Raw genomic sequence first — 12,862 nt, forward strand, 5'->3', positions numbered from 1 at the left:
GGTTTCTGTTTCTTCTTTTTTTTTTTTTTTCTTTTTTTTTTTTACATTTTCTAAGCGGCAAAGCGACTAGAACTCCGTTTCCTAAAATGCTGGGAAGGAAAGGGTGTGAAAATGCCAGATGCGGCTCCCAGGAAAATCGCTTGCCACTCCACCCGCCTTCGTGGTGCGGGAAGGGGCGCGTAGCTGTGTCCCGCGCTCTGATTGGCTACGCTGGGACGCGGGGGCGTGTCTGCGGGGGGGGCGCTCATCTCCAGACCCCTCATTGGCCATGGGTGAAGGTGAAGGGGGGCGTGGCTTGGTTGGGGCTGCCGAGGGCCGTCTGGAGCCTCTTGGCACCCAGGACAGGGACCCAGGACCAGGACCCGGACCCAGGTTCCAGGCCTCAGGAAGACGGTGGACCACAGGGAGGCTGGCCGGAGAGAGAGGGAAGGACGGGGCCTGGCCCTCGGGACTCCCTGTACCTCGCTTGGAGCTAACGCCGACGGGTGAGTCCTCCCCTTCCTCTGTTTCTGGGCGTGTTCCTCACCAGCGACGCCGAGGCAGGGGTCGGAGCCCCCCTCAGCAAAATCCCACGCCTCGCCAGACGCTCAGCTCAGCCTGCTCGGTTTCTCTGGAAAAGCGGAGGCCCCACAGTGAATGTACGGCCTTTTGATCAGTCCTGGAGATCTTCCGTGGACCCTCGTTTTTCCTTGCTTATAAACATTGGTCAGTTTGAAACTGTCAACGGGGCATACGTGTTACAAAATCAGAACTTTATTGAAACCAGTGGTGTTGTAGAGAAGACCATACTAACCCTAACCATGTGTATTACAGAAGTGAATTTCACTCCTCAAAAATGCTTAAGAAACAAGCATCCGAGAACAGCCCACATTGTGATTTAACAAACATTTACCAAAAGCATTACTATATGTGGGGCACAGGGCTAAGAGCAGGACTCTGGAGCCAAGCTGTGGGGTTTGAATCCAAATTCTCCGTTTTTTAGCTAAGCAACCTTGGGCAAGTTCCTTTACCTGCGTTTGTTTCCTCATCTTTAAAATGGGTTGTTGTGATCATTTAATGATCTAGTGTATGTGAAGAGTTTTCTGTATATTCTAAGTGATTTGTGGTATTGATCTTTGCAGTCACCAAGGAGATAGTGTCACCATTTTCCTGATGCCAAACTGAGGCTCAGAGAGGTGAAGTAACTTCCTCAAGTCACAACACAACTATTGTCCAGGGAGCAGGCAGTCTGGCTCCGGTAACCCAGTTTTACCCGCTGCATTAAGTTACCACATCAACTTGTTCACTCAGTTTCATCTGGCAAATTCTGATTTTGCCCCTTTGTGGAACGAGTTATTTGCCAGGTGCAGGGAATAAAGCAGAACACTGTGCAGTTCATGCCCTCCCAACGCTTATAAATTTAGTGTAAGTTGTTCATGGCTGGGCTGCAGGGTGTCCATGAATCCTGCTAAAATCATTTGTGAAATGTTGTGAGTGTGGGTCTTTTCTTCTGGAAAGAGAGTCTGTGACTCTCAGGTTCTCAGTTGGTCTGTGATCCAAACAGAGGTATGAAGAAGTGTTTTAGCTGAAGACCTGTGCCTAGTATGCCTGACACACAGCTTGAACTTCAAACAAAATTCCTATTGGTTGGATGAATGAAGAACTTATAAGAGCATGATAAGTGCTGCAGTAGGGTCCGGAGCAGGGTGCTGTGGAAGAGCACACAGGAGGCCACCTGCCCAGGAATGCCTCCTAGAGGAAGTGAAGGCAGCTGGGTGAAGGGTAGGGAAGCAGTTCATTGGAACACTGTAGTGAACAGTCTCTGACCATATGGAGTGTTGAGACAGAAACAACACATAAACAGCTGCAGCTGTTGTCCCACTTGTGCACAAGTGTAGAAGTCCATGGTGCCATGAAAGCCTATACTGGGGACAGGAGGCTTCATGTATTCACGAAGGTTAGAAAAGTTTCCTTGAGAAAGTGACACTTAGGCCTAAGAGTTGGAGCATTTTGGACATGGAGTCTGGCCCACAGTCTTCAAAGACCACATAGTAGAAACTGGTAGAGCGCCAGGGACTGACAGGAAGCAAATTCAGCTGGTGCAGAAGAGGGAAATGGGAATGAGGGAGGTGGCAGAACCCAAAGAGGCCTTGTAGGCCATGGTAAGGCAGTTCTATGTTTTATTCTATTTTGTCTTCTTCCTAAAATGCCATTGGAAAGATTATTGCAAGTGGCTGACAAGATCACATTTTGAGAAGAAGTTGGAAAGAATCCCAAGTGGATTAACTGAATATCTGGATGAGGACAAGATCTGTGGGGAGAGACTGTAAGGTAAGAAGAAGAGAGGGCTAGAACCAAGCCTTGAAGGTGAGCCTGCAGTGAAGACAGATAGAAGGTGGCCAGAAGTATAGAAAGGGAAAAGAACCAAAAAAGTAGGGTGTCCAGGAAGTCAAATGAGAGAATCAAATGAGTGGTCAACTCTACTAAAAGCTGCAGAGGTCAAAAGAGATAAGGAAGGCTGGGTGTGGTGGTTCATGCCTTGTATTAGTCCTTTTTCTTGCTGCTGATAAAAACATACCTGAGACTGGGCAATTTACAAAAGAAAGAGGTTTAATGGACTTACAGTGCCACGTGGTTGGGGAGGCCTCACAATCATGGCAGAAGGTGAAAGGTACATCTCACATGGCAGCAGACAAGAAAAGAAGTGAGAGCCAGGAGAAAGGGGTTTCCCCTTATAAAACCATCAGATCTCATGAGACTTACTACGATGAGAACAGTATGGGGAAAGCCGCCCGCATGATTCAGTTATCTCCCAGTGGGTTTCTCCCACAACACAAGGGAATTATGGGAGCTATAATTCAAGGTAAGATTTGGATGGGGACACAGCCAAACCATATTACGCCTGTAATCTCAACACTTTGGGATGCCAAGGTGGGCAGATTACTTGAGCTCAGGAGTTCAAGAGCAGCCTGGAAACATGGTGAAACCCCATCTATACAAAAAATACAAAAAAATTAGCTAGACGTAGTGACATGTACCTGTAGTCCTGGCTACTTGGGAGGCTGAGAGGGAGGATCACCTGAGCCCAGGGAGGTTGAGGCTGTTGTGAGCCATGATCATGCCACTGCACTCCAAGCCTGGACAACAGAGTGAAACCCTGTTTCAAAAAAGAAAAAAGGTAAGAATGAAAACTGCTCATTGGCCATAACCACATGGAAGTTATCTTTATTGCAAGCTATATAAGTAGAAGAGGAAATGGAGAGACAGAGGGATCCGCAGCAATTAGCTGAGGGGAAGAGAGAGAGAGGATTTGGGCATGGAGAGGAAGAGCAGTGGAGAGAAAGAGGGTTTGGGCAAGGAGAGGAAGAGCAGTAGAGTGATGGCTGGAGCATCAGAGGAGGATACAGCTGAAGGAGTGAACACTTGGAAAGAAAGGCTCTAGAGTTCTCAGGCCAGAGAGGCTGGGCTAAGCACAGGAGCAGGGATGACCCTGGATAATGAAAGGTGTAACTGTAGGGAAGGGGAGCTAGTGATAGGTTTATGTCTGCTGAGAGGAGCTGCTCTCCTTTGTACAGATTGGAGGCAAGGGCACTGGTTTTGATTGAGGGTGAGTAGGGAGGTAGGCGGGAGGCCAGACATCTGAGTTGAGAAGATTTCAGGTAGTTGGTGGAAAGTGTGGAAGAGTGAGTCAACCAGAGCTTGTTTGAGGATGGTCTGGCAGGGGGAGTAAGTATGCAGCAAAGACCAGAAATGAGCCTCTTGGCCCCTTCGGGGAATTGCAAAGTAAGGGGATGAGGATGGAGGCTAACTAGAGACAAAAGCTACATTTAACATATGATAAAGGAGGCATCATAAGCCATGGGGAAGGAAAGGATTGTTCAGAAAATGGTACTTAGAGAGAAGTAAACTATTGATAAAATCTATTTAGATTCTCTGCTCACACCCAGAAATTTCAAATGAACTTAAGGAGCTAAGTTTTAAAATTCAAACAAAAATATGGAAGGAAATATGGATGAATTTTTACTGACCATCTGGTACTTAAAAGCAGTAAGATTCATAAAGGAAAACTTCCCTGACCTTCCTTTGACCATGTGAAATTAACTGCTTTGTTCTAACAGATGCTATAATATGGATGAGCTTTGATAAGATTATACTAAGTAAAATAAGCCAGACACAAAAAGACAAATATTATATGACCCCACATATAAGAAGTACCTAGAATAGGCAAATTCATAGAGACAGAAAGTAAAATAGAGGTAACTCGTGTCCACAGGGAAGAGGGAATGGAGAGTTATTGTTTAATGGGTACAGAGACAGAGTTGGTGTGTTTCAGAGAGTGGTAATAGTGGTACAACATTGTGAATGTACTTTAAGCCACTGAATGGTACACTTGAAAATAGTTTAAATGGTAAATTTTTTGTTATTTATATCTTATTTACCACAATAAAAAAAGTGGCTACTTTGGTATGCTAAATTATACCATCAGCAACTGAAAATGAGCTCAAGAAAATATTTCCAAAAATGAGATTATATCAAATACGTTTTTTTGTTTTTTGAGATAGAGTCTCACTCTGTCACCCAGGCTGGAGTACAGTGGCATGATCTTGGCTCACTGCAACCTCTGCCTCCCAGGTTCAAGCGATTCTCCTATAGCTGGGACTATAGGCGCACACCACCACACCTGGCTAATTTTTGTATTTTTTTTTAGTAGAAATGGGATTTCACCATATTGGAAGGCTGATCTCGAACTCCTGACCTCGTGATCTGTGCAAAGTGCTGGGATTACAAGCATGATCCGCTGTGCCCCGCTGCACAAGTCAATTTTTACAAAGCAGAACGATTGCAGTTTTTCTTTTTCTTTTTTTTTTTTTTTTGAGACAGAGTCTCACTCTGTCACCCAGGCTGGAGTGCAGTGGCGTGATCTCAGCTCACTGCAACCTCTGCTCCCGGGTTCAAGCGATTCTCCTGCCCCAGCCTCCCAAGTAGCTGGGACTACAGGCACATGCCATCACGGCCAGCTAATTTTTTGTATTTTTAGTAGAGACGGAATTTCACCTTGTTAGCCAAGAAGGTCTCCATCTCCTGATCTCGTGATCCGCCCACCTTGGCCTCCCAAAGTGCTGAGATTACAGGTGTGCACCACCACGCCCAGCCACAATTGCAGTTTTAAAAGGCAAGAATAGTTGATTCACAAAAGGAAATAAAGGTGACCAAAATAGTTTATTATGAAACATCACCCTCATCAATAATAAAAAGAAATTAGTGTCATATCATTTTTCACATATCAAAATAAAAACTGATGAGAGAATCACTCATACTGCCTGTGAGAATGTCAACGGAGATAGTTTTTCTTGACAGGAAATTTAGCAACTTCCCTTTCCAAGTGTTCACATATCTCTTCAGTCAGGAAATCTACTTCTAGGAATTCATCCTAAAGGAAAAGCATATGAAATGTGGACATATATTCAGATATAGTAAAAATTACAAATAGCCTAAACGCTCAATGTAAGGAATGAATTACAAAATAACAATATATCCATCCCATATACCAAGCACTCACTTTAAATGTTTACAGAGCATTTTTAATACCACGGTTAGATACTTACTGTGAATAAAATAGAAGCAGAAAGGTAAATTACATACATATATATACATATTATGTGCTCATTACATAGGAGTCACAACATTCATGCTTTTCACTTTCATAGTCAGCTGTGTTTGCTCATCAGAGATGAAGCAAGACAGATAACTTTAACTGGTAAAGATAACTCACCTGAACACATCATAATTCATAGCCAACTACTTCATCTGTGTGGTGTCTGCTTAAGAGATTTTCAACAAAAATTTTGAGTCTTTGTAATTTTTACTTTATAGGCTGAATTCAGAACCTAAGTCTCATGTGTAGGGAAGGTACCACACAGGAGACCAGTAATACACTGTCTTTCAGCAAGTCCAGCACAGCCAGTTCCTTGAGGTTGGAACAGATCCTCTTCTCTGGCTAAGCACTAGATGAAGCAGTTGGCTTGGTTGGGGGCTTATATTATACAGAATGACAGATCATTAAACATTAGAACTACATTGAGCATGGCAAGGTGTACCCACTGACAGAGGCTCCTGAACAGTGGGGCTAAGGGAACAGCAGGCTGTCTGCCTTTCCCACTTACTCCAGGGTGAACGGTAATGTGTTCAGGTCACACATCATCATATATGCCAAAACATGAACAGCTGTCTTCAGGTGGTAGGATTGTGACTTTTTCCATTTCCTTATACTTTTCAGAAGTTGGCAACTATTCTGTGATGAACACACATTGCTTTTATAAGCAGTTACTTTGGAAAACAGCATTTAAAATACATTTTTTAGGCCAGGTGTGCTGGCTCACACCTGTAATCCCAACATTTTGGGAGGCCAAGGCGGGTGGACCACTTGAGCTCAGGAGTTCCAGACCAGCCTGGGCAACATAGCAAGACACTGTCTCTACAAAAAATATAAAAATTAGCCAGGTTTGGTGGCTCATGGCTGTAGTCCCAGCTACTCAGGAAGCTGAGGTTGGAGAATCACTTGAACCGGAAAGCAGAGGTTTCAGTGAGCCAAGATCACACCACTGTACTCCAGCCTGGGTGACAGAGTGAGACCCCGTCTCAAGGAAAAAAAAAAAAAAAAAATTTTTGAGTTTTCAGTTACTCTTTGTAAATCTATTTCTGTCTAAAATACAATTTAAAGTCATATAAGACTTTTAGCTCCAGAAATTTTACTATGTACCAGGCAGTGTCCAAAGTACTTGATATGCATTTTAACCCTTACAGAGTTTTCCTATAAGGCATAGATTATGTTCTATTTCACAGATTGCTGCCAGTAATACTCATTGAATAGTGTGAGATACTCTTCTAATCACTGCTGTCTTATCTGCTGCCCCCTAAACTAGAGGCAGGATTGGGTGTGGGTGGTTGGCAGCACCCCACACTTCTCCCTGACATGTGGGACAGATGTGCAGCCTGAGCCTGTGGGGTCGCACAACCAGGAGTGGGGAGCAGGATCTCAGCCCCAGTCTCCCTGTGCTGCTTCATCATGCTGTACCTCCTCCTTCCTGTTAAAGTTGATGGTCTTAGAAATTTTTTAAATAATATTTTAATCTTGGCTTACAGTATTAGGAATTATCTGAAGAAATTTCGGGTTGAACCACTAAAACAAGCTATGCGTACAATTATTTTAGCCTCCATAGGCGCTCACAATGAGCTAAACCAAAATGGGAAACCAAAATGGAAAGAGTACCTAATTTTCCTAATAGAGTAATCATGTATTTGGATGAGTTAGGACCGGGCTGAAAGTGAAGAGTCCTGAGCATATATGGCAAGGGCATTTAAATTAAGAGTCAGGGATTGGAAATGGCTGCTTTCTGCTTTACTTTCAGACATATAAAGAATGAGGGAAGGCTGCCAACAGGCTAAATTGACCTGTACTACACACGTCTGTGGCAAGGCTGAGACACTTAGAACACTCTCAGGTAGTAAAACAAACCAGATGTATTTTCGTTACCAGAGACAAAAGAAATAGTGGTGGAGTTCATGATACCACCCTGATATACAGACCATTTTGAATTAAAGGCACCTGAAAAACAGCAGGTGTAAGATCTGACTTTTCTTTCTGTTCCCATGTGAAAGATACCCTCCCTATACCAAAAGGAGTAACATCCTTAACCTGAAGGATGAGAAATTGATACCAAAAGAATTCTGCACGGTCCTTGTTAAAATAAATTTTCTTTTAAATCTCCCCATGTTTCAGTTGCTTTTTCAGAGCTTCCTACTTTTTGTGCAACTCCGTACATAAATAACTGACTCTAACTGCTTTTTTGGGTCTTCAATTCCTTACTAGGGCTCCCATGCCACGTAAACTTGCGTTAAATAAATTTTATGTTTTTCTCCTGTTAATGTATCTTATGTCTGTTTAATTCTCGGGTCCAGTCACGACCCTAAGAGGATGGAGGTGTTTTGCTGCCCCTCCAGAGGCAAAGACTATTAATGTGTCAGACACAGTATAGCCATCTTAAGATACCTAAAGATGTCAAGTGGATAGCTGATTATACTGTTCTAAAACTACAGTCACCATTCCACAGCTGATCTGATTTCCCATGGCACCACGGGAACAGTCATGTGGCATTTTTTCATTTTACTTGGCTAGGGATTACAGGTAACCGCCACCACACCCAGCTAATTTTTGTATTTTTAGTAAAGACAGGGTTTCACCATGTTACCAAATCTAGAACTCCCAACCTCAGGTGATCTGCCCGCCTCAGCCTCCCAAAGTGGTGCTGGAATTACAAATTATTTTAATTCTGGATTTATAAAAGAGAGTTTCGTTAACATAATTCTAAACACACACACACACACACACACACACACACACTCCATTTATTAACTCATTTAAAATAAAATAATTGGCCCATTTTGGGTGATAGTTATTCAGCAAAATATTTACTCTAAAATATAAAATTAGACATGACCCTTTCCCTCTCCCTCTTTATCTGCTTCAGCTAAACATCAACTTAATAATATAAAACATTTCAAAAAAACATGTTTGTGCGTGTGTGTGTATGCATAATAGATGCCTCTTAAAAGAAAAAAAAATAAGTTGTGGGAAAGGGAATTGGTATGAAAATAACATTTGAGGTCTGTGAACCTTTGAACTCTGGTTTCTGCTCATCTGTAAAATGGAAGTAACTCCACAATGTATTTACAAAGTATAAGATGTCGAAGTACGGAGAAGTGTATTACAATTACTTCAATTAATTATTTAGGAAGATTTTTTAAAATATTACACGAGTAGTTTTCTTGTCTAATTTAAATCCACCTTATTTCCATACCTAAACAGCTCAAATTTGTAAGTGTATGTGTTCTGAAAGTCAACACCCTTATACTAAAAACCTTTATTTTCTTTTTTACAGATAGAATGAGTCCATTTGAGTCCCAGGACAGTGGAAACTAGCTAGAGGATTGCAGCCATGTTGTGGAAGCTGCTGATGAGATCCCAGCCCTGTAGGCTGTGTTCTTTCAGAAAGATGCCATCAGCTCCAAAATACAGACCTTTCGTAGCATGCTTCACCTACACAACTGATAGACTGTCAAGCAAAGAAAATATAAGAACAGTGGAAACGCTCTATAAATTTTCAGTTGACATTAGGAAAATTCGTAGATTAAAAGGATGGGTACTTTTAGAGGATGAAACCTATGTTGAGGAAATTGTGAATATTTTACAAGAACTAGGTGCCAATGAGACTGCTGTAGCCAGTATTTTGGAACGCTGCCCGGAAGCAATTGTTTGTAGTCCAACCGCTGTTAACACCCAGAGAAATCTCTGGCAGTTGGTCTGCAAAAATGAGGAAGAGTTAATCAAGTTAATAGAGCAGTTTCCAGAATCTTTCTTTACTGTTAAAGACCAAGAGAACCAGAAGCTGAATGTTCTGTTCTTTCAAGAGTTGGGACTAAAAAATGTGGTCATTAGCAGACTTTTGACAACTGCATCTAATATTTTTCATAATCCTGTTGAGAAGAATAAGCAAATGATAAGAATTCTCCAGGAAAGCTATCTAGCTGTAGGTGGTTCTGAGGCCAACATGAAAGTTTGGCTACTAAAACTGTTAAGCCAAAACCCATTTATTTTGTTAAATTCTTCCGCAGCTATAAAGGAAACACTAGGATTTCTCCAGGAGCAGGGTTTCACAAACTTTGAAATTCTCCAGCTTCTGTCCAAACTCAAAGGATTTCTTTTTCAACTTTGCCCAAGAAGTATACAGAATAGCATTTCCTTCTCTAAAAATGCTTTTAAATGCACAGATCATGACCTGAAAGAATTAGTTTTGAAATGTCCTGCCCTTTTATATTATTCTGTTCCAGTTTTAGAAGAGAGAATGCAAGGATTATTGAAAGAAGGAATTTCCATAGCTCAGATAAAAGAGACGCCAATGGTTCTTGAATTAACACCACAAATAGTACAGTACAGGATAAGGAAACTCAATTCCTTAGGCTACAGAATAAAGGATGGACATCTGGCAAATCTAAATGGATCAAAAAAGGAGTTTGAAGCTAATTTTGGCAAAATTCAGGCCAAAAAAGTAAGACCATTATTTAACCCTGTGGCACCATTAAATGTTGAAGAATGACATACTGACTGATGTTGCTTCTTTCTAGCAGTGCAGGGTGAAACTAGCAAAGACAAAAATTCAGGCAGTTTGTAGGCACCTGTAGTTTTAAGAACCTGCTTAGCTTCTGAATTGTGTTTAAGTTATCTCTAAATAGATAAATTCTGACTCATTTGCCATATTATAAAATGTAAACTGTATTTATTTTAATAACTAAAGTTAGTAACTTTTACCTTAAACCAGTATTTCAAAAACTCATGTACCATTAAATGCCATATCAGTTTAATACTTTATAAGTGAATCATTTCTAAGAAATGGACAAGTGTTTCCTTAATTCAACGTATGGATACATTTTTATTCATACAGCACATTTCATCTTGGGATGCAAATCCAGTCTTCCTCACTACCAGCCATGAAACATCACTCTAGCTTAGTGTTACAGGAAATATTAGCAAACTTCTATACCTTTTTTTTTTTTTTTTGGAGAAAACTCATTTCATCTTGTGCTTGGAATAAATGTCTTTGAGAACCAAGTATTACTTATCTAAATAAAAAAAGAATTAGAGCCTACTTGTGTGGTCAGTTTGCTTAAAATCGACCATTATTATAACTCTTATAAAACACCATGTGCATTCATTACTTTCCTCATTTGACACATGAGGAAACTGAAGCTTGGAGAGGCCACTCAGCTGCCAAGTGGCAGAGTCCAAGTTTATTAACTAGGCTCCAACTTTTGTTCAAACCTTGTAAATTGGAAGGATTACTTATGAATTGGCATAAGTCACCCCTACCTGACATGCCAAAAGGAATGAGTAGTAACAACAAATTTGGGGACATTTATGGAAACCTCTCTATAAAATTTTCTAATTCAAAATTATCTAATTTATATACACTTGAAATAAATGGGGCTTTTTAGAAAATTTTCTGAAAATCCAGGTCTGCCTATAAGGGAAAGTGGGTGATGGTTAGTACTAATTTTAGGAGTAGTGTTTCAAGTTTCCATTTCTGAACCTTGTTCCAAGATAAACATTGCCCAGATAAAGAACTGGCTCCCTTTCAGCTGTGAAGTCTGAACTTTGTAACAAATGCACAGCCAAACAATTGACTCTGACACTGAACATCTGTGCACTATTTGTACATGGCTTAAGTATAATGTAAAAATTATGAAAAATGCAGGCAGTATCCTCTTCACTCCTTCAGCAAATGCAAGTAACCCTTACTATCCAAATCTGTTCACTTCCTTAGGACAGTGAGAGGGAGCTCTGTGTATAAGTGCTCTACGATTCTAAAAGTACCACTGTTCACTTCTACAGATGAGGAGACTCAGGGTAAGTCACTTATGATTCTAAAAGTACCACTGTTCACTTCTATGGATGAGGAGACTCGGGGTAAGTTGTGTAGGCATGTTTATTCAAGAATAGCAGCCAGTACAATTGGAGCAGGGCTGAGTGATTGGGAGAGTGGCACAAGAGGAGATGGGCAGCACGGGTCCGTCTAAGGAGCAGAATCTCATTCAAAGTGTGATAGGAAACCCTTGGAGAGTTTTTAGTATATACTTCTTGTCCCGACTTAAAGTTTCAGTGGTGCTCTTGCTCTTTCACTCTCAAGTGTCTCAGTTGGGAAGACATTATCTGTGATATGGTTACCTTGGTAGTTAGATGTCAATTTTGAGATGCTTACTAGATGATAGACATCCTAGCAGGGATGACAGGCAAATGGCTAAGTCTGGAGTTGAGTTACAATCAGAACTGAAATACCTATTTGGGGATCATCTGCATATCTATGATATTTAAAGCGATGGCTCTAGATTAGACTGCCTAGGGGGGAAAAAAGTGCAGATTTGGAATAGGGTGGTTGGCCCAGCCTGGAAAAGACTACTCAAACCAAGAAGTTAGTCACAGGAAGAAACAAAGACATGGTCAATAATAATGAATGCCACTGAGGGGTCAACTAAGATACAGAGAAGTGATGAATGGGTTTGGCAAAAAGGAAATAATTGGTTCACACTATAGAGTGATTCTGGGCCAGGCACAGTAGCTCAAACCTGTAATCCCAACACTTTGGGAAGCCAAGGCAGAAGGATCACTTGAGGCCAGGAGTTTGAGACCAGCCTGGACAACACAGATCCTGTCTCTACAAAAATTTTTTTAAATCAGCCTGGTGTGGTGGCACACACTTCTAGTCCTAGCTTCTTGGGAGGGTGAGGTGGGAAGATGGCTTGAGCCCACAGGACCAAGGCCACAATGAGCTGTCTCCAGCCTGGGCAACACAGCAAGACGCTGTCTCAGGCTGGGGGTGACAGGGAGTCATTTTGAGGAGTGTGAAAGTGAACATACAATAAAAGGGCGTATTAGAAAGTTTGGCAGAGTTGAGTGGCCATGTGTACTTTGTGGCCATTAATTTAAAGGGAGACTAGTTAGTACAGCAGCAAAATTTAAGTGCTTAGATCTAGGCACAGAGAACCAGAGGTAGTTACAGAAATACATTTGTAGCTTACTCTACAAATGAAAAATTTTTTTGAAAAAAAAAATCCACATTCTTAGTCAATTATGAAGTACACTGACTTTATATTCCCTTAAGGCAAATCCCATTCCATTGCTTTTGGCTCTTGAATCTCTGACATTGTTTTGCTTTGCCTTTTTTTCCATTTGTACATTCTAACTCAGATCTTCCTATGAAACAATTTTAAAAATTCAAAATCAGTAATATAGCAGGGGGAGATACCCTTTCATAAAACACTAGAGTCAAAT

At 41.3% G+C, this 12,862-nt stretch overlaps 1 protein-coding gene across 3 annotated transcripts; it reads left to right on the top strand.

Annotated features, from left to right (window-relative positions):
• The first annotated feature begins 283 nt into the window (after positions 1–283).
• On the top strand, positions 284–10,682 carry MTERF2 (mitochondrial transcription termination factor 2). Of its 3 annotated transcripts, XM_012469166.2 has the most exons (3): positions 284–485; positions 2,200–2,310; positions 8,919–10,682. In XM_012469166.2, the coding sequence occupies exon 3, from the start codon at positions 8,976–8,978 to the stop codon at positions 10,131–10,133; it is 1,158 nt and encodes a 385-aa protein (XP_012324589.1). In that variant the 5' UTR covers positions 284–485; positions 2,200–2,310; positions 8,919–8,975; the 3' UTR covers positions 10,134–10,682. The 3 variants fall into 3 exon arrangements, with proteins under 3 accessions (XP_012324589.1, XP_012324590.1, XP_064235965.1); XM_012469167.2 differs by lacking the exon at positions 2,200–2,310; XM_064379895.1 differs by lacking the exon at positions 284–485 and having other exon boundaries at positions 638–2,310.
• The last annotated feature ends 2,180 nt before the right edge of the window (positions 10,683–12,862 follow it).

Source organism: Aotus nancymaae, unplaced genomic scaffold (genome assembly GCF_030222135.1).
Source record: "Aotus nancymaae isolate 86718 unplaced genomic scaffold, 86718_ANA_hifiasm-v0.15.2.pri h1tg000021l, whole genome shotgun sequence".
NCBI lineage: Eukaryota > Metazoa > Chordata > Mammalia > Primates > Aotidae > Aotus > Aotus nancymaae.

Bases quoted from the DNA above. Each gene is read 5' to 3' on its own strand.
- MTERF2 (XM_012469166.2), top strand. From the start codon at position 8,976: ATGTTGTGGAAGCTGCTGATGAGATCCCAGCCCTGTAGGCTGTGTTCT.